The sequence below is a fragment of the Erithacus rubecula genome (genome assembly GCF_903797595.1).
Source record: "Erithacus rubecula genome assembly, chromosome: 2".
Classification (NCBI taxonomy): Eukaryota; Metazoa; Chordata; class Aves; order Passeriformes; family Muscicapidae; genus Erithacus; species Erithacus rubecula.
Window position 1 is genome coordinate 93127586 of NC_136685.1, and position 20504 is coordinate 93148089.

At 37.6% G+C, this 20504-nt stretch overlaps 1 protein-coding gene across 6 annotated transcripts in view; it reads right to left on the minus strand.

The window, feature by feature from the left end:
* Positions 1-20504, minus strand: part of ENAH (ENAH actin regulator) — an 87615-nt gene that overhangs the window by 34738 nt on the left and 32373 nt on the right. For all 6 annotated transcript variants that reach the window (XM_079298826.1, XM_079298825.1, XM_079298824.1 and 3 more), the window contains exons 2-3: positions 9359-9524; positions 7783-7960 (exon numbers count right to left, since the gene is read on the minus strand). In XM_079298826.1, coding sequence (XP_079154952.1) covers positions 7783-7960; positions 9359-9524 — 344 coding nt within the window. The remainder of the gene's footprint in view (positions 1-7782; positions 7961-9358; positions 9525-20504) is intronic.

The window sequence follows — 20504 nt, forward strand, 5'->3', positions numbered from 1 at the left end:
GTCACACAGACAATGCTGGTGGCATCAACATTAGAACATCAACAGACTGCTGGGGACTGCTTGAACCAAATCAAGCATCCCCAACATCACCCTTTCAAAACACAACTAGAGTTATAGTTTATCCAACTCCTTAATTTTTCAGCCCTAACTGACTGGGTACCTTGTCTCTCTATTCAAAATCCAAACCAATCCAAACCAATTTCAACCCTAGGAAAGCATAACTGGCACGCTGGGGAAGGAAACACATGGTTTATCCTCAATGCCTTTTGTTCCTCTTGCTTCACTCTTTCAGTTACCTTCTCTGTTTTGCAGTGTCACACCACACCCTACCCCACTTCTTTTAATGCCAGCTGCATTGTATGTCATCAGTGCTGACACTGGCTGATATTGAAAATATCACAGTCCTATAGCCCTAAAAAACCCCAAGCATCAGCTGTTCAAGATTGGTACAACACATGTCCTGCAAGTTAAACACTGAGCTACAGTGTGTGCTTTCATTTGGCTGGACAGGCTTACTTGGGAGCTGGAAATATAAGGATGGATGAAAAGGGGTTTGGGGGGAACCAGTGGCAGCCAGATCATATGAAATCTCCCTCAGAACCCCACATTCCCTAATTCAAGAAGGAAAAACCACACAGAAAACTTCACTCCTGCAATTACTGTACTTCAGAGTACAGCAGTAAAAGAAAAGTCCTAATTTTTGAATAAAGCTAGTAAAGCTGGTCAACTATCACAGGCAAGAATTTTAGTTTGAGGTGAAGATCTCCATTTTCTCTCCAGAGAAACTGCTTATATAGATAACTCAGTAACTAAGAATTTCCTCTTCTCAGTATGTTAGTGCCAAAACTAAGCAGTGTTCCAATTACACAGTCTCATATCCAAATCAAAATATGACTTGCCTTTTAGAAGTCTTTTCAGAGACTGAAAGTGGACAGCAAATTTATTTATAGACCTATATGATATAAACAAATTACAGTCTTCAGAAAATATTTTCTTTAAGGACAGTTTGAATACTCCCACTTAGCAAAGCCCACACCCCAGGCAAGAGTTCAAAGCCAGAGCCAAAAAGACATATTTTTGTTAGGGTAAATAAGAACTTCCTAAAAGAAAGGTGTTTTACTAAATGGTTAAAGGTTTTCTGAATGAATGGAAAACAGGCTTTTGAGAGATCTGTGCAGGAAGCAAGAAGAGCAACTATGGTGAAGTATCCCTCTTTCAAGTGTCTCCAGCTCTTTTTCCCATTCAGAGCCTGTCCTTCTCTAGGCCATGCCAGAACAAAGTCTGGGTTGATTTGTTACCCAGCCTTCAGCAGAACTAAAGCCACATCATTCCTCAAGCCCTGGATGTGTTCTGGGTTTATATGCAAGATTATGAAGGCCAAAACCAAGGCCATTAACTAGTGACAAAATTTCCTCTAGTACTTCTGTTGGGTGAATCATCTTCCAGCCAAAACTTCCCTTCCAAACTTCCTCATTCACAGCTACCTTCAGCTGAGTTCAGTCACTCATCACTCCAAACCTGAAAGTAAACTCTTTCCACTTCAATCCACAAGCCCTCTTGACTTGATCAAGGTAACAGAAGGCAACAAGAACAACAAAACTATTCATCAAAACACATGAATTTAAGCAGAGGTAAGCCTCCTATCAGTGCCAGCAGAACCCCCTATCAGTGGCAGCAGTGCCTTGGAAACCAGGCACTGATAACCTGGGAGCCAGGCTTGGCTCAGCACCAGTGTGCTGGGGGACCTCTGCAGCTCCAGTTTCCCTCTGCCATCCTTCCATGGAGCTTCACCTGCAGGGAACTACAGCTGCTTGATGGAACTACAGCATCACAAACTTAAAGGAGCAAGTACTGAAGTTAAATACATCAATACCATCTACTGTGGGATATTTACAGCTCCCCCTCCACTCTTAGCCGTGTCAAAATATGTTTAAATAGCAATGTTATAGGTGATGACTGTCACTATTGGTGTATAATACTACAAAAATGAGTCTAACCAAGAATATTTCATAACTCTCTTCATGACTTTTATGAAAACACTCTGCTCCCAAAAGGGAGATTTAATTTATCTACAGCTTCTACTGATAATATTTTTAAAGACAACACTATAAACCCTCAACAGTAAAATATGCTGACATTCCTCTATGTTTATTAAACAAAACTTTATCCATAAATTAATGTATTTCTACTTATATTTGCCGTGCAGTTCAGACCAGCTACCAGATTTTAATTAAATTATTCAGGTTATTTACCTAAAATTTAATGCTAATTTTGAATTTAAAAAAAATAAAATTAGAGATACCATACAGGCAACCCTTAAAAATTTGCATAACTCTGAAACTTAGCAACCATCCCTTCACCTCCAAAGACCACAACTAACAATGATGATGCTTTCAATAATCTTATGTGCAGCTACAATGAAGAGGAAGTACACTCTGTCCCAATAACTTCATGTAGGGTCAACATTCTAGCACATAAATCAGGATTACCTAATCAGTATTAACTATTATAAACACCTAGTAATGACCTTTAAAACTTATTTAATCAATCCCACATTTAAAAGGAAGGGAAAAATCTTGCTAGCAAAACCAGAGATATTATCCAACTTTTGACAACACAGGTAATAAAAATACCCTCATGTTACTCCTGTTCTGAGAGAGAGTGCTGACAGCCTGTTCCAGAGGCTTGCTAAGAGTACAGGTACAGCATAATTACTTCACTGCTGTAGAATTTTTCTTCTCCCAAAACAAGTTTTAGCAAGACATGAACCAAAACAGTACAAAGAAAAGCACCCCCAAGCCTCCACATAGACTTTTCTTATTTCAGTCTTCTGTAGTGTCTCAATATATTCCAATTAGGCAAGCCCAATTTTTGTTTCAGTTTGCATTTCCCAAAGATATTAAATTATTCAATCCACTGTTTGAGTGCATTCCCCTATCAACAAGGATTTAATTACCTATCCCTGCTGGAAGAGAAAGGCTTGCACATCAATATACAGCTGTGAATAAAGATTTGTTTATTTTATACCTGGACAACCTAACTTCCAGAGTTACTCATTCAAGAAGAATTCAAAAAACTTGAACCACAAGGGCTTTTTCCCCTAAAGGTCAGAAGAACAAAATAATGAGACCTTGGAAACAACCCCTCCCCCAATTTCTTTTTCTTGCTCCCCATTTTCCTATTAATTAAACTGTGATCTAAGTCAATACTGGAAAAAAATTCACTGAAGCCCATCCTGACCTAGCCTTTATATCCAGAATATTCCAAAACCTTTTCAAGAACCAACACATAACTGCTACAAAAAACATCACAAATCTTACATCTATGTAATTCTATTAGAAAGAATTAAAATACTTATTTACTGTTGTGACATCCTTCCTTCAGCTCTTTCATCACCTTCATCTTCTGCAACAAACAACTCCCAGGACCTCCTCAGATGCAAATCACACATCTATAAAGCTCACAGTTAGTTTCCTATTCTCTCAGCAAGGCTTTCCTGAGGTTGAAGTCAGATGCCACACAAAGCAACACTGATTCCAGCTGAACTAGAAGGTGCTTTTTGCAGCAAAACTGAGTATGATACTCCTTTGTTCCTCCCAGTGAGCTTCCCTTACGTGACCTTATTCCTTCAAAGAAATAATCCATTGTCTCACACATCAGAGAATTCTCAGTCTCATTTCCCTTCACTCTCTCATTTCAGAACAACTCTGATTGCAACAATGAGCCCTACTTAATGCAGATATGAAAATTTTCTTTGTAATGCAATGCAAAAGCTTTGCAGCAAGGCATCATCTCCAGACAAGACCAATTACTGAATATCTGAATGCATTGTATACAGCCTTAGAGCCAGAAATCCTCTTCATTTGACCTCTTAAACTTGATGACACAGACTTGTCATTAGATGAAGGTGTCACTTTTGGCCACATCAAACAGTTATTTAATGTAACCAGTAGCAGCCTTTCAAAATTTCCCAAATGAGTACCAGAAAAAAGCCTTGGTTCACTTTTAATGCATTTCTGAAACAGTGTGGGGCAGACATCTACAATATTTAATTCTTTAAAATTCCAGGACAAAATGAAGTCTTGTGTGCAAATCCTTTTCTGGATTTGCAGGTTGCCTACAATCTGCCCAACTAGCCAGTAGGAAAACAGAGTTTGCTAATGCAATCATTCAAACCAGAACAACGCTAAAACACTGACATTTATTTAAATAAACAGAGTTCAACCATTTGAGAAGTCAGGACATTGATTTAATCAGTCCTATAACTCAGGGGGGTACAAAATCCTAAATCTGCAGAGCATTTGCAGCAGTTTCACTGATAAGGCAGCTATTGCTTCCAAATCCTTTGGGATAAACCTGCACTGTTTCTTTAGCAGAGAGCTGCCACTTGAAGCAAAGCCTTTACCCTTAACTTCAGAGATTTTCACTCTGAACAGATCAGAAGGACAAAAAAACCCCTCCCTGTCAGCTTAGTGGTGCCTCACTCCAGCAGATCCACTAGAGGGAGATCCTAAATAAAACAAGCTCCAATTTTGCCAGCAGCCAGTAGAACAGCTGAGGATGCCAACTAAAAGATCAATGACATTTTTTAAATATAAGCAAGAGAAGGAGATCATGATTTAATTTTATTTTAAAAAGAGCAAGAGAGCCATACCCAACAGCTGACTTGCAAACCAAAAGGATGTACACAACTTAATCTTTAATATCTCTCAGAAGTAATTTAGATTTCTGTGAACCTTTGCATAAAATTTAAAATTCATCTACAGCTTTATGAATTTCTGAATAGTATGCTCAGCTAACATTAAAACTGCTTTCCTTTTATGAATAAAATCCAACATAAAATAAGCAAGCTAATAAAAGAAACTGCCAAAATGAGAAAGCACAGCAGAAAATAATGATATTGCAAGAATCTAACTTTAACTGGATGTAATTCTAGAATAAAAGGGAAGCTATCTATGTAGGATTTCTCTGTTTTGAGTTGGAGATTCTATATGCCATTTTGGATACACAGCAATTTATTTAAATTAATAGGGACAAGTTTTCATCTTCAAGTACAGATTTTTGAAGCAGTATCATCTAAATACCAACAAGGACTGCATGTGCTAGAAATTTTTTAAAGCCAACCAGATACACTGAAAGAAACAAAACTAACCATATATAATGCACTGATCATCACATATCAGTGTAAGTTTATTTTATGACACATACCCTCCCAACACCTCTTCAGAAAGGGTAATTTGTTTATAAAAAGGAGGCAGATGCAATCCATTTCCTAAAATGAAGAGCTAATATTAGAACCTCAGAGCCAGTGACCTGTCTAAGTATAAATATTCATCTATTTCAGAGATGCTTGGGGGGGAACTTAACACCAAGGATTCATTTCTAGTTGCACTTTTAGGACAATTATACCAACTATAGAGAAAAAAATTCACTGAACTTAGAGCAAGGAGCACAATTAACTTCTTGCTAAATTGCAAGCCACTTAGCAACTTATTTCCATTATTGAAGCAGCAGCATCTTTTTTACTTGCTACACTGATACAAGTTGGAAAAATTAAGTAATCATACATTGCATCATACATCTAGATCATACACTGACAAACTTCCCAGCTGATAAAACTTAGGAATACTTGTTGACAGCACTCTAACACAGAAACATTATGAACATTTATCTTTAAACATTGTCTGGAAGTGATATGAGGCTGAGAGAGCAACTCTACGTGCTTTATTAGGAACTTTTTTTAAAGCAGTAAAGCAAAGCTGCTCATCAGCTGAAACAATGCTGATAATGTTAAGGTTTGGTTTTATTTCATCCTGATGGAAGCTAGAACACCTGTCTGTGACACAGGTGACAGCTAATCTTAAACCAACACAGCCCTTGGCTGACAGGAGCCAGGGAAGAACAATTATCTCCTTTGCTCACCATCAGCTCATGATGCAGCTAATTAATGCATTTTGACTTGTGCCTGCTGCTACAGAATCAAATTCACAAGAAGGAGAAACAAAGTGACAACCCTGTAATTCAGAAACTCAAAGGTTATACCCAGTCACTTTCAAACAGTTACAAAGCTTAATTCATGTCCATCTCTAAATTGTTCAGAACGAACCAGAGGACAACAGCACTGTAGTCAGCAACCAGGCTGTGATAAGTCATACAGAGTTATCAAATTCTACAGTCATAAAATTGTAGTTTTATCCAAGTCTTTACAAATGAAAGAGGCATCTCTGTTTAATAAAGTTTCTACTACTGAACAATATAATAATGCAGCAGCTCACAAACACCTTGCATAAAGTAGCAAGAGAACGAGTCATTAGACAAATTACAAGCCACAAAACGAAAAAATAACACCCTATCTAACAAAAAAAGGGGCAATGCCATGCCTTTCAGCCTCTCTAGCAGCTCAGGTTTAGTGTTATCAGGAATTAAACTGGATTATGAAGATATGCATATATACACTGAAACACGTAACAAATTCTTCAAGTACTTTCAAATTCTTTCATGTGAAAGAACTTAAACCCCTCAAACCTGCAGTAATTACCATCAATCAGGCCTTTTCATCAAAAGAGTAGAAACCAACATTTCACTTGTTCCCAAATGATGGTTGGGAGACAGGTGATGAACAGTAAGAATGCATGGAAAGTTTATAACTGAGTTACCCTTAGGGAAAGCAGAACTGAGGGATTTAGAAGAGGAAACATCCAGGAGACTGGGAATCACAACTGGGTTATTTTAGCAGGCAAAAAGAAACCTCCTAACTCTAGCTACCATTTCTATTTTGGCCTCCTATGTTGTGTAATAATGTAAGCACTGCAGAACTGTATCATCCACAGTCTAGACAGCTTAGTTTCAAAAGGTAAGTCTTGAAACTACTACCAGAATGAAAAACAACTTATAAAACCACCTTTTTTGCTGTAGTTGAGACAGCCCTAATATAGTTATCTACAGGCTCTCTTCGACAAAAGAGAAAGAAAACTGGCACACAAGTACTGTCTCTTGTTACAAGGGCAATCTTTAAAGTTTAATGAGGACAAAAGAATTCTATTTGGTTACAAGAACACAAAAGACTCTTAGTCTTTTAAAAGAAACTCCCTCTGGGTGTGTCACAGTGTTATACAGATCAATTTGCTGTGTAGAGCTACCTAGAGTATGTTACAGATATCAGCAGAAGACTGAAGGCCAGGAATTTTTCCACCACTGTTTTAAAGCCTAGGTCACCCTGCTCTTCAAACAAATGGAATTACAGACCTGGTGTCTAAATCATATGTGCTGAATGTTAACCCTGGATTCAAGAGCTAGAAAACTCTGTATGATAAGAACTGACAAAGAAGATTACCTGAATTTCAAAGTTTGGGGGAAAAAAAAATCTTCACATTTTTATAATAAACCAGTAATTCAGTGAGAAGCAAAAACACCAACACACAATAGGAACCTGGATGTCTCTAGAAAACCTGGAAAGTATCCTTGTTACCAGGTACATGCCTCTTGGCAAATCTTTTTGTTTTGCTTCCTTAAAAAAAAGGCAAAGCCAGCAGTTTCTGTATCTAATATAGAAAAACACAAAAATTGATTTGCTTGCTAGGAAGTGCAATTACAGAGATGTCAGTCGAGTTGAGAACTGTTAAGAAGCAGAAATTAGTTAGACAAAACACCCTAATAATTAAAACACCTAGAGGTTTAATAATGATTAGAAACAAGACTTACAGACTTTTACGTATAAACATTTGAATTTTTTTGTATTTTAACAATCTTAAGGAGGAAAAAAAATAGTGAAGAGACTCTTACCAGCTTCTTGTGAATTTAATACTTCTAAGGCATGCATCATGGCACTTGCAAAGACATTGGCATCTTCTTTGCTGCCAAAATTCAGACCGTACACCTGCCTAGCATCACGCCACTGGTGGAAGGTCTGTGTAGCCTGATTGTACTTCAGCCCTTTTGGAATGGCACAATTTATTACCACCTATAATCATAAAAAAAAAAAAAAAAAAAAAAAATTACTTATGTTTAAAATTGCTGTTCCATCAGAAGTTTCAGCTTTGGGTAGATTTTATTCCTCCACCACATGGATTAATTCACGACCCATAATTGGTAAAACACAATGCTGAAAGCACAATAACCATTTCAATTTTAATTCCAACACTGTCTGTAATCAGTGATGGGAATACACAAGGGGACTAATGAGATATTTTGTAACAAATTTTGGAGCTTTAGTGTTCTCACTTCAAACGATGAAGCGATGTTTTGTAACAGCAATGTAGTAACATCAACAGCTCTGACTTCCAGAGCAGACTACTTGATGTGAAATAAGCGTCTGAAATTCAGAAACTCATTTTCCCATGAATTTCACAGGGTATTTGTTAGGTTTCTTTTTTAACCAAGTTATTGCCTTCTCCCTGTGGCTGCTGCATGCCTTGGCTTGCAGGGCTTTCAGCAGCAGTTTACTGGATTTGTACCCCGGATCACAGGGTATCATTTTGCAAGATTGTTATGGCACACACAAAAGATGATAAATTCGAGCTATTAGGGCAACCATTTACTACAAGCCATCCACTAAGAGGATCCCATTGCACTTGGACAAGTATATCCTCTCACCTTTTTCTGCTGGATAATAGGAGAAAAAAACCCCATGTTTGCTCTCAGATGAATGCACAGAGAACGTTTTGTTACTTGGAGTAAGTGTTTAAGAAAAAACCACACAGGAGATCATCACAGGCTTCAGATGTGTGATAAATGACCAAGAACTGACCAAAAGAATTGTATGAAATGCTGGGAAGGAGGAAAACAAATATAAGCAACTTTCCTGAAACAAAAGATTAAGTTTTTAACCCCATCCCAAGTATCACGTGGCAGAGCACATTTACAGAGTGCTAATTTGCCATTTAATCATGGTCCAGCAACTTCATCAAGGAAATTAAGATGTAATCCTTGTTACTCCCTTCTCTCTCTCTTAAAATGGTAGATGACCAGCATTACCAAATATCAGAAGGTTTTTTGAAGAAAATTATCTGGGGAAATGAGACATCATGCATCCAAGTTCTTGTGAGATAAGAAGAACTAAAAGAACTGCTGGTGTCTACACAGGCTGTAGCTCATAGAGTAGAGTGGGGGAGAAAAGCTTTCAGGTTGCCACTTAAAAAGAACCAGATGACTTCTGTGTACACCACTAGCCTTTATAAATAGGTATCTGTAGGAAGAAATGGCAAAAGGACTATTGCCTTGGGGGTATGCAAAGTGCTTAGTTCACAGGGAAAAAGCAATAAAAGTTCTGCTACTTCAGTTAAAAACTGCAATTTCTTTTTTATTGGTCCCATAATTTTGCTGAAGACTTAACATTCTAAATTTTCAGAGATTTCCTCACCTGATGATCCTGAATCTTCCTGCCCACTACTCTGAATGTGTTGTTGCCTGTGTGATGGTAGATGTGAACTCGGCTGAATCCGGTTGATCCACCAGCTGGTACCCATTTCTTATTGGCATCATCATAGACCATCACAGCAGCTCGTGCTTGGCAGATACTCTGTTCACTGTAAACATACAAAGTGGAGGAGAAAATAAAATTACTTGTGGCAAAGCATCATCTTTCTGGTTAACTCTTTTTTTTTTTTTTTTTCCTAAACAAAAAATGGTAAAGCAATACTTGCTAAAACCTTCACCTTTCTGAATATAAAACCATCAGGACTTTGATATTTTTGCTTACATGTGTTTATTCTGAAAAGCTGTGGTCCAGAGAGACAGGCCTAACAACTAATCGAAGAGATCAAGAAGGTATTCACTTCTTTTTGCATTTTTTTCCCCTTACAGGTTTTTTCACCCTTCTTTTTACTCACCATCAGCCACAAATTTTAATTAAATGCCACAGCCATATACAAAGCTTTCTGCAAAGAACAAAGAATCTGGAGTAACACCAGCTTCATGCAATCTACACTTCCCAGTGGAAATTACTTCTGCAAGAGATGAGAACTGGAAAGCCCTTGCACCTTTTAACATATAGAGAACAAACACACAGAATAAAGTCCAGCACAAAAATTTCACCAGCTCATAAATAAATCCATTTTGGTTTTGACACATTTCACAACAGTTGACACCCTGATGTAACATTTTCTCCCTGAGAAAAGGTTCTACTGATCACCAAAAAGTGCAAATTCATCAGGAGATTGCTACCAGTAACTATTCCTGATTATGCTAGTCATCTGGAAGCTGAGTTACAGTCTGAAGTTAAAAAGGAGCATATCATAAATGTCATCATAAAAGAAACACATGAAATCAGACCAGACCAGAAACAGACTATTTATTAGGAGAGGAAAGGGTGATACCATGCAGGTTGTCTTTATGGGAAATGTCCAAATGCAGACAGGAAATAAAAATAGAAAGGAATGATTTCTTATCAGTAAGTCAGATTCTCTGAACATACCACTCCAGCACATCCAACATTATAGAAAGCACATGATGCCTGGCTTGCAAGGAATGTGGTCTGCCATTTGGAAAACTGAGAAGGCTGAAGAGAATGCATCCTTCATAGCAAAGTAAAGGAGTGTTTCTTCAGATTTTATGAAAGAGGGAAAGGTTGCCTCCCCCACCCATCTGTATTGGGGCTTTTTGTGGGTTTTGTTGGTTGGTTGGTTTGGGAAGGGGTGTGTGTGTTTTTGTTGGGGTTGTTTTCCAAAGACCATGCTGAATTTTCCCACTATCTTATTCACATATCCCAGCACATAAAAAATTCTGAAGTACAACCAGCTGTTTTGTTAACTCTCAATACCAACATTTTTGAGAAAACAGAATCAATTTCTATCACACTTTCCATGACATTCTAACAAACAGAAAAGTACTCAACACTGGGATGCTTTTCAAGGCCCATGGAGAAGAGAGAATATTGAGATCATGTCTTTCATGCACGTGGGAGATTCATGATCAAATCAGGAAATAAGTTTTTAATTTTAAAAATGCACATGTTCTAATCCCATCACCTATTCAATTAGATCAGAATGGGATTACAACTTCTAATTAGACCACACTTTTTCTAGTTCAATTTAGGCATATCAAAGTCATAATATACATAACTCAAGTGCTTCTTTTCTGAGCACAGTTTACAGTTTAGACTGGAAGGACCATATCTGAACCAGGAAGATTAAATGCAAAGAAAATAAATTCTGATACAACTTTTATGCATTTCACAGTTCCATTAAATGTATGCCACAGTGAAATACAGCTCCCTCAGCTGGGAAGAGGGCAGTGCAAGAACCTACTGGATTTCTTTATTTTTAGATATTTTTGGCACACATCTTAAAGTTCAAACCTAGAAACATTCTGTACCATTCACAAAGTACATGACAAACTGCAGTGTTTTTTCTAAAATGCCTGACAGTAAACTTGGAAAACTTCTGAACCCATAATAGATTTTTGCTATATTTCAATTTGGATCAATCACAGGCATGATAAACCATAGGTGACAGGACCTAGATACTGATTTGGAAGCAGAGACATGTGGTTTGCAGAGTTCTTGCCAAAAAGTAAATTCTACTCAGTCATGTGCCAGACAGATTGAAAAAAAAAGATTATATTAAAAATTGAGAATATGATTCTAAGATAATATGTTCCAATTACAACAAAGATAAAACCAGAGTGACTGAGTAATGGTACAGTGAGCAGGAGACCTAATTAATAGGACAGACCATCAAATTTCAGGTGCTCTTATTCAGCCTAGGTTTATAAAACTCCTTACATGACTTTTTTTTACATACCCAAAAAAAAAAAAGAAAAAAAAAAAAAATTAAAAAAAAGAAAGAAGAAAAACCTTTTCATTTTAGAACTATTCGGTATTCAAGTGGCACTCTTCACAAGTGCAAATAAGATGACCTTGAACTGAATTCCTAGCTTTTCTTTAACAACTGCTAAACTATTTTTAGTTCCACTGCTCAGGCCATGCCTTATAACTGGAAGTATTAACCAAGTCTAGATCTCAAGTACTTCATGCTCCATTTAAAATAAAACCATTTTCATAACAGGGAATTATTAATATAAAAATATGAGATGATTCACAAACTAAAAAGTGACAAATACAAACAATTTCCAGCTGACCTTTTCAATCACTACACAACAAACCTTCTACCTTCATTTCATACAAATCCTACAACTAAAATTTCAGTGTTCCAGGTGTGTAATTTTCATAACCAGGTATCAATTTGAAGGTGACATACTCCCCTTCTGCCAGCAGTTCCCACTACACAGCACTTTGTTTATCAGACTGCAAGAGTAAGATGGAAAAATGTAAGAAAGAAAAGAAAATATCCCTATCAGAAAGAAATTAAACCATCACAGGATGCTAGCCTATTTCCAGGGTTTAATAATGATACATTAGTAGGTGAAGGGGAGATTTATTCAATTACTCTCTCTTACTAAGTTCTCTAGTGATTACACTTACTTTTGAAGAAAAGCATGGAGGCATGAGCTTTAGTGAAAAGAATCTTTAGTTCTGCTCTTCAATGGCCATTTGATAGTTTAGCATCTGAATATAGCATATTGTACATTATAATTAGACACCACCAAGTATTTAAGTATAAAACCCCCTCCTAAAAATAAAATGCATACTAGAAATCCATTAACTTCAAAGGATTACACCAAATCAAAAATCCACACTGCAAGATCATGAGTATCTTTCTTTAACAGGTCTAATGAAAAATAATAAGTTTTTTTCCTGAAGATCCATCTTTTTCTAGGAAAATTCTGAAATTAGCATACACACTGTTACTAGAACCTGAACCAGCCTCTTGTATTCTACAAATATAATGAACTTAACCTTTATGAACTTACAGTGCAAAAGAACAAGAGCCAAGTGAATCAGAATGGTATCATTTATTGTATTTCTTGTTTTTCACACTTAAGACACTTCTCTGCTGTACCTGTATCAGGAAACAGGTCTTTGCCCATCTCAGTATTTACACATGAGCTCTTCACAGTCCCCAGGTTTGCTGTAACACGTGTGTCCCTTGCATGACCTGTGCTAGGATTCCTTCATTGGCTGCACCAGAAATACTTTGATCTGATCACAAATGCAGATTTTTTACATGTTACCTTACACTGGTGGGAAATAAACAAATTGTCTCCACTCATGTGGCAAGAGAAAATAAAAAGGGTCTTCATCTCTTTGCCATGTCATCAGGCCTTCAAAAGCATCCTACTGGGTTTACTTGCCTATCTACAAATTTTCCTCTTCCTGGTGGGGTGTAATGGTTCCAGAAACCATTAGAGTTGGATTAGCCTGCACCTTTTCAATATGAGAGTTGATTAGGGGATGTGGGAGACTGAGCATCTCCAACTTCACATGCTACTGCCAAAATGCACAGCTGCTCTAACAACTGATTGCTAAATTATTAGGGTAGAGTGTTGGGGAACTACAGTGAAATATTAACAAAGGAAAACTGAGAAAGCCTATGTTCCCAAGTAAACTTACTAAACCAAGTATATGAAATTATTTGCAGAACACAGAAAATTCATATGAGGGAACATTCATGTAAAAAAAGTGCTTACCAAACCTTAGGACACAAAGTGTACAAAGCTCTCTTCCCAAAATGTAAAGCTTGACAAATAGCTGGATAAATATATGTTAAGAGGAGTTATTCTCCAGACAAAGATGTAAGGCTCTGATTGTTAAAGCCAGCCATTATTCTGGGTAAGTCCACCTACAGCAATACCATATAAAGCCAACGACAGGGTGGCTGGTTTTTATTTGGGGTGGAAGAGTGGGGGGAGGTCTGGCACTCAAAAGGCTCACACAAAAAACCACAGTAGTAATGAATCATAAGTATAAGATTATTCTTATGGGAGAATATACTTTCCTCCTCCAGTGATGAGATCATACAAAAAGCTCAAAAACCATAGCAAACTGAGCCCTAGCAGACATCATTCTTTCGCCCAGATGGAATGTGTTCATTCTTTCACATCCCAAGTTCTTAAGCTCAATGCACAGTGACACCAATCCAGTCTGCTGACCTAAGCCTTTTTTTTTTTCCCCTCCACAAGAAGTGGATGCTTGGTTTTCCTCTCTCAAGAACTAAAAAGGATAAACATACTTCAAGGATCAAACTCCTATGTAAAACAGCACGATTGCAGCCACAGAAAAGATCATTCAAATATACTAACAAAAGCAAGGAAAAACTGGCATTGCTCTGATGCTCAACCTTTGATATTTCTGTCAGTAACAATGAGGGTTTTGAAAAATTATATCCCGTTACCACTGCTTCTGGTGATTCAGGTTTTCTTTTTTTCCTGCTATGCTCTCAATTTACAGAGACATAACAACATGTTCTTAAAATGTGCAGTCTTTGCAGGGCAGAAGGAATGGAAAGAGACACTGATTCATCAAACGCCTGTTTAGGATTTTCAAACCATGTGGCACAAAGCTAGAAAGAAACTCTAAACATTTCCAATTCTAACATCTTAAAAATACACATTTTTGAAAAGCAGCTAAATGCTGGTCCAGATATAAAGTTCTATATCTTAGTGGTGGTGTTTTGCAAGCTAATTTTTCCTGCTTGCTCCTGAATCCCAACTGGCACATCACAGTGAAATTGTGTGTTCTCTGTGTTGCTATTAAGAAGTTAAAACCAACCACCCAAAACCAAAACAAAATCCCACATATACTGTACCACTACTTTCTATTAACTAAAACAGACACTGTAGACCAAGTTGCCACATATTCTAAGTTGCTCAGCTTAACACTTAAGCTACTTTTTAGCATCTTGACTTTAACACAGAAATGTTTCCTATGCCCTCAAATATGCTCCAAACTGCACTCAATTACAGCTTAATATTTATTTTTTGGGAGAAGGGGAAAGGACTTGGCTTTGTTGACAGGGGTGGTGTGAGTGAGGAGAGAGAACAACTCTGGGTTACTTCAGGTTTTCATTCATAACCAGCTGCTTTAATTTTATTAATTTCTTGAACTTCAGAAGTTCAGCCAGAAGGACATCTCAGAGGAGGCTGAGTATAACAATTACCATCTCCTCCTGCCTACAAAGGCATCCACACCATCAACAGGACATCATGGAAAAATACCAACCTTTAGGGCTCTGCAGAGGTTAACACAGCAGTTCAATAAGAAGTTTCTCTAACTCATCCTCAGCTGAAAAATAAGAATCTCAACTTTCCCTGCATTACTAAAAGCCAGTTAAGCATGGTGCTGGCAAGGGAACATCACATGTTTGGTACAGCAGAAGGAACTAAGCTGTGCTGTCCCACTTGTACCCAACTTCAGATGATGCAGCTTGCCCACTCCAACACTTCAGCCAGTACAGAATTTATTTGCTATTTAGGTTTCAAAATCAGACTCAGGAGCAGCTGATTAATCTGACCTGCTTCCACATGGATTCTTCTCCAGACACTACAACCCCCCACAGAACAAGAGTCCTTGCAGATTCCTTCCAGCAGATCCAACTCAAACAAGAGTGGCTGTTAAAACAGGAGGTGAATGCAGAAGGAGAAATCCCAGATTGCTTCACTAGCAGCTCTCCTGTACTTGCCTGTGCCTAGAAAACTTTTGATTGATAACTGAGAGATTCATTCATCTCTCCCACTTTTCCGTCTCTGATAACAGAGATTCATTCATCTCTCCCACTTTTTCTGCTCATGAATTACTCAGAATACAGATTAGCTGCAGCATCAGAAACCAGCAGAAAATCCTGCATGGGAAAGTCCCAACTAGAAATAAAACAAGTACTGCTGAGAAGCAGGGGAAACTGAATCACTGGGATTAAGTTATCAAAGGAAAGGTGCCCTGCTTTTGGCACAGGATTCTGCAACACTCAGGAGTTTTAGATGCTACACAGTTTGCTGGGGACAAACTTTCTTTGCTCAGTGAGCACCTTCTGCTGAAAGAAAATTGATTTTCATGTTGTGCATAAAAGCATTTAACATTAATTTAGGAGAAGCCTGCTCTTGGAGCCAGAAAATTCTCATAAATTTCTCTTGTTGCTATAAATCTGTTCCTTGATGATTTTGCATTTGTAGCTTGTTCCATAGCAGCAGGTGAATATCAAACAGCTGAAGGAAATCATTGCAGGACATTCAGGCAGAAAGAGAAATATTATTTAGAACAGCAGGTTGATGTGAAGTGAAAGCCTACTTTTCACACAGAATTCCCAATTTAAAACCCAAAGAAATTTTCCCTACTCAAATGTTTCACATTCCATATTTCATGTGATGGACACAGCAATTCTGTATTGGTAATTTAATATTTTCTCTGGCATTGTTACATGCTGGTTTACATAAAAATTCGCCTATTCCCTCAAAGGAAATCAGGAATATCTAGGAGAGAATACAACAAGTCAAACCAATCAACACTGACACTACAGAGACAAACCTTAAAAAACCCAGAAGTATTAATAGGAATTAAGAACAGCAGACTGGAAAACACTGATTTTGAGTAGCACAAAACTAGTTGTATTAACAATGTCTAACTGTATAGGCAATAATGTAATGTAGTATTAATAAAATATATTATACATATGTGACTAATTTTATCTACCCTTAAATTCATAAATACTCTGAAGTCCAACTGAAGACATATTAACATACTTCACTTCTCAACTCTCCATTTAAATAAACTGTGAAATTATGCAAAACCAGATACCAGGTTTTTTTAGAGAAACAGACACTAAAATCCTTTAATACACAAAGGTAGGGGTGTTTTTTGAAGCAATTCCTCCAGCAGAGAGAAGGAATGACCATTTGCTTCTTGTTCCTTTAAAATGTATAGGATTCTGAACTTCCATAATTTATCATTCCAAGCTTGAGACAGAGAAGAACATGGATGTGCTAGAATTTTATACACAGATTTGGTCTTTGCCTTGTATGCAAACTTAGTGATAACTTCATGGAAATACTTTATTAAAAGCCTTCATTATTTTAGCTTGGAGGTAAGATTTTCAATGAAACAACCTGCAAGTGACAAGAGCAACATTTTCCCACTTTCTTTCACTATCTTCTAGACCTTTTCATCCCACAGAGAATCATGAGGAGTTTTTTTTTCAGTAGATGCTTCTAACAGACATTTTGAAAAAATCAGGAGTATACAGAGGCAACGATTTCATTATAACACATTTACAGTGACAGGGGAAATCCTTCTAGCCATTATTTTTACACTGGTAAAATAAAGTCCTGCATTTAGACTCCACAGAACCATGAAATAAGATAACTCAGTTTATGCTTGCTCCATGCACTCATCCATATTCTTGTTTTCTTTTATCCTCTTACACAGGGGTGTTCCCTAAGACATGGCATCTTCAGTAATTTACCCTGATTTTTCCCTGAAAATATTACATTGTTATAATCAAATCCATTTTTCCACTGGTTCTTCAAACATATTTCTTCAGGGCATTTACTACTTTGCTTACACTAAAAGGCCATGCAGAATTCATGCAGTAATTGAAGTAGATTCCATTTCCTCAAAGCAGATTCAATACAGTGGCATCACAAGCCAAAGGTTTTGCCACAGTCAAGGCTAATTCTGTCTGGGTAGTGTTTTTACTCTACAGTAAAACAGGAACAGAAGATTCCTACCACAATCTTTCACCTATCTCAAGGCAGATTTTTATCAAAAATCAATTTCTTGGTTTGCCTTTGTTGTCAAAGCTAATGGAAAAAAAATTTCTAAAGCAAAATCTGGGAATGAACCAATCTGCAAGCACCAGGGTACCCTGTAATTGAACAAAGCTATCAACCATAAAATCATATCTTCACCAAATAGGTACAATCATGACAGATTGAAAAATTCAAAGCTTTTAACCTGAAGGTCTTAAAAGGCCAGGACCAAAAACTAGTCAGACATATTAGTTCTTCCCCACAAATAGAATATTTTTCCAGGGCTTGTTGCTTTCTTTGCTGTGATTCCATGAATCTGAGCCCAACATATTGTAGAAAGCCTTTTTAAGCAAGCAAGAAAAACAACATCTCCAACTAGACTGACAGCTGATGACTTCCTGTGAAAAACCACTTAACACACACACATTTCCTATCTTCTATACATATTTTAACAAAAAAAATGACTTTCTTCTGTTATTTCCCAAGCTTTGGACACTCGGTACAAATCACAGCTCTCAGAGCCCAGGTTCCCCAGGCAATCCCAGCTCCCCAATGTGCTGCAACAGAACCCATCATTACATTGCCAGCACCACAGATCATGTAACTCATTTCACTTTCAGATAGTCACTGCCCTGCTCCTCTTGGAACAGCAAGAGAGCAGTTTTTACATTACAAATTTAATACAAGGGCAGCCTCTTATGTAGAGAGCTGTGTAAAGGGAAGGTGGATAATCTTTTGAGTGGCACATTCTAGCCCCGGTGTTAACATATGAATATGCAATTCATGATTCATTACAGGAAAGACTCATTACAAGAAGGAATTGTCTTTCTACAACTTAATTTTACTTAAAGAGAAAAAGAACCCCACCACATTTTGCTAATTTAACACTTGTTTTTAAACACCAGGTTGATGTTGATATGAATGTAGGCCAGGTTGGATGGGCACTCTGGTCTAGTGGAAAGTGTGCCCGTGGCACAGGGTTTGGAACTGGGTGATTTTTAAGGTCCCTTTCAACCCAAACTTTCTATGGTTTTATGCTTTTCTCATGAAAATGTGAGCAGCAAAGCACAAAAGGCTACATGTAATTGCCTTGGTCTCAAAACCAAGTTTTGTTGCCAGAGTTTCTAGGTCTGCATGAGTATTGCATTAGAGGGAAATAAAGTTACAGGCTCCAGTTTGATGAACTGGATGCTGATAGTCCATCCAACACAGGTGGAGGTACCATGGTGACAAAATGAGGCCCCTCTAACAGCTTTATAGGGTGCTCAAGGAAAGTTCCTGACAGCCTGAAAAAGACCAATGGCATGAGCATCTTCCAGCAGAACAAGAACCAAGGTTTAGGGAGCCGGGTAAGCCTGGTAAGCTGTTACTGGTGCATTTCTTATGGTCAATAACAGGTGTGAGGCTGCTCAATGCACTTGCTGATCACCAGGAAAATGGGATGTTTTGAAGCTTTAAGTCTATGGATGCATTTCTGCAACTTGGGTTGACTGATATGCTGGACAGCAGAGCTACTGTTCAGAGGATTCTCAGCAGGCTGGAGGAATTAGGTGACAGAAACCTCAAGAAATCTGTAGGCAAGGGCTAAAACTTGCAGCTGGGACAAAATAACCTCAAAGATTTAGAAAGTGATTATTCTCCTCTATTCAGACTGCATCTGGCACATTGTGCCCAGTTTTGGGCTCCCCAGTGGAAAAAAAGACTTTGACAAATTGGAGCAAATCAAAGAGAAAACCATTAATGGGGCTAGAGGAAAAGATGCACCAGGAGTGGCTTCACAGCTGTGCCTGTTCAGACTCCAGCTAAGGCAGGAACATAATGGCCACTCTCAACTACTCAAGAGGGAATTACAGGGAACAAGAGTCACAATCTTCTCAGAAGTGCACTACAGAAAGGTGAGAGGTAATCAAAAAGTGCAGAAAATGAGCTTCAAACCAAGCAAGGAAAAGTCACACCAAGAAATCAGTGAAATTCTAGGAGAGGCTGCCCAGAGGAGGTGTGAAATCTCCATCCTTTGAGATTTCAAAATTCAACCCAGCCAAGGTGATGGGAGCAGATCAACCCCAAGAACTTACACCTTGACTAAGACAGTGTGTGGCTCTAGAAGAAATAAAATTCTTTGAGAACACCCCACTGAATTGCAGATTTATAAGTACCCTATTTATGACAATTTCTGCCTTAGCACCTCATTTTATTGGAATGCTCTTCCCAAAAATAACAACATGCATTTCACACTTGAAGTTTCAAGCAGCCTCTCCTTCTGTAGCCTTTAAATGAAGATCTTAAACACTGCTGGTAGTTCTAATATTCAAATTCTATAACTAAGAGGCTTAAATAAACAAAATAGTATTTATATCACTAATGTGTACTACCAAATAAATGTCTGAACATTTAATAATAAGCAATAAGCCTTGTTTCTTTCACATTCTCCTCCCAACAAAACACATAAGATTGATTAATGAATTTCTGACATCTCTTAACAAGTCTGTAGTACAAAATACTTCAAATATAAACAGAGCTCTTGACAATCCTGTCCTCATTTCTGAGGGCACCAGGATAAGGCAAAGTTCTGGGTCTTATTCAAGCAGCTCAAAACAAATGAATTCTTAAGCAACTCAAGACCTGTCATGGTGTAGCAAGCAAACAGTGATGTGTAAAAATTACCCCAGTTACAACTGCTTCCTTGTACAGGAAAATCTAATGAGCATTCTTATGTTGTGCATTCAGTAGAGACACTTATGATAATGTGTAAAACAAAGGAATACTAAATTTCCACTTAAATGTCTCTCTACAGTAGAGCTCTGCTCTCTTCTTTGAGCACAGGTTTCCACATACAAATTTCACAAATCAAGGAGAGGTGATCATCATCAAGTTGACACAATCTGGAAGCATTCTGCTTTCACTTCAATTATGGGTTATTTACATTTGCC